The sequence below is a fragment of the Nothoprocta perdicaria genome, unplaced genomic scaffold (genome assembly GCF_003342845.1).
Source record: "Nothoprocta perdicaria isolate Ctin4 unplaced genomic scaffold, notPer1 scaffold_41, whole genome shotgun sequence".
NCBI classification, from domain to species: Eukaryota; Metazoa; Chordata; class Aves; order Tinamiformes; family Tinamidae; genus Nothoprocta; species Nothoprocta perdicaria.
This window is the reverse complement of record NW_020455655.1, coordinates 248,497-250,088: the sequence shown is the minus strand read 5'-3', so window position 1 is coordinate 250,088 and position 1,592 is coordinate 248,497. Positions and strand designations below refer to the sequence as shown.

Here is a 1,592-nt window from a genome sequence, read left to right as displayed (position 1 = left end):
CCGGCCGTGGCACAACGGCGCGGGCGCGGCCTGGCGCCGGGCAGGGGCGAGCGGCGCCCGCGGAGCGCGGCCCAACGCTCACCTCCGGCGCCCGCCGCGCACGAGCACAGCAGGATTATCGTCCCCGCCAGGTCCATCTTCGCCGGGCCCAGGCCCCGCCGCCGTCTCCTCCTACCCACAGCGCATCCGCCCGAGCCGGCGCCGGGATGGGGAGGAGCGAGCTCTGCGCCGCCCTCCGCTTTGTGCCCGCCGACTGCGCGGGGGCCGCTCCGCGACCCGCCCCGGCGCCGCCGCCGCCCGGCCACCCGCTCCCCGTTCCGCTCCGCTCCGCGCGCCGCCACTTCCTCCAGCCGCGCGACGCTTCAGCCGGGGCGGAGCCCCGCGACACGCCCGCGGGGCGGGGCCACGCGCAGGGGCGCGCGCGTGCGCGCTCCCGCCCCGCCGCGCCCCGGGCGCCCCGCGCCCTGTTCGTGTCGGGCGGGCGGCTCCATCTTCCCCGCGCGCCCGGCAGGGCCTCAGCGCCGCGCCAGAGCTGCTGGCGAGTCCCGCACTTCATTGCTCCTCCTCCCTGCGCTCGTTCTCACCCAGCCCGGCGCCCTCTCCGCTGAACCCTCCCCGTTGTCGCGGTTACGTGTGCGCGACGCTGCAAGTTCTGAACTCTGGCTCCCGCGTGCTCGGCGCACGAAGCCGCCGTGAGGGAAGGGCAGCGGTGGTGCGGGCAGGGAAGGGCCTTGTCCCCTCACGGAACCGCGCTCTTCTCTCTTCCAAGCCCACTTCGTTCTCTAAAACTGCGCTGCCCTGTCTGCGCAGCAGCCACCCCGGCTGCTGGGCTCTCTCGTTCATCCTGCCCGTGTTACTGCTGAAGCCAGCGCAGAAGCGGGTGGCTTCTCGTGCGGCGCCGGCTCGCCGTTCACCGCAAGAGGCTCCCGTGCACATGCTACCGGGAAGGCGCCAAGGGGCGCGGGGAGCGGCCATCCCGGCGGCTCCCGGCCCGCCCGGGGCGCCTTTCCTGCGGCGGGCGGGACGAGCCTCCGCCCTGGGCACGAACGGCTGCGTCAGCGCCCGCCTCTCACGCTCYCCGCGTCGGGTAAGCGTGCTCTGCAGCGGCAGGCGCCTGACGACAACAACAACRTGCAGGGATAACAAAACGCTCGCGGAAGGGAAGCGCCGCCCGCGCGGGAGGCCACGGGAGGGAGGGCGAAGGCGCCGCCCCGCCCCGGGAGACCTCATCCCGCCCTGCCCCTTCCGGCCGCGCGCGCTCTCCGCATCCCTCCGCCCCCGAACGACCACCGGGCGCGCGCACCGCTCCCCCGCCCTTCCCGGGGCTGCCGCCGCGCTCGCGCCTCCCCAGCGGCCGCCGCCCCCGCACGGCCCGGCCCGGCCCCGCGGCGCCCCGGGGCGGCTCCTCGCCTGCCCCCACGTCCCGGCGGGGCGGAGCTGCCGCGCCTGTCATGGCGTCGCGGGCGCAGCTGGCGGAGGAGCCGCCGCTGCGGTGCGAGTAGAGCGCGGCGGAGCGGGCGGGCCGGGCATGGAGAGCCTGGCGCAGCCCCCGCCGCCTCCGGGCTCGCTGACGGGGGGCGGCGGGGGCGCCG

At 77.7% G+C, this 1,592-nt stretch overlaps 1 protein-coding gene across 1 annotated transcript in view; it reads right to left on the bottom strand.

Moving 5' to 3' along the window:
- Positions 1-323, bottom strand: part of ADAM10 (ADAM metallopeptidase domain 10) — a 39,442-nt gene extending 39,119 nt beyond the window's left edge. The window contains exon 1 of the mRNA XM_026045676.1: positions 83-323. Coding sequence (XP_025901461.1) covers positions 83-137 — 55 coding nt within the window. The 5' untranslated portion in view covers positions 138-323. The remainder of the gene's footprint in view (positions 1-82) is intronic.
- Between the last annotated feature and the right edge of the window lie 1,269 nt (positions 324-1,592).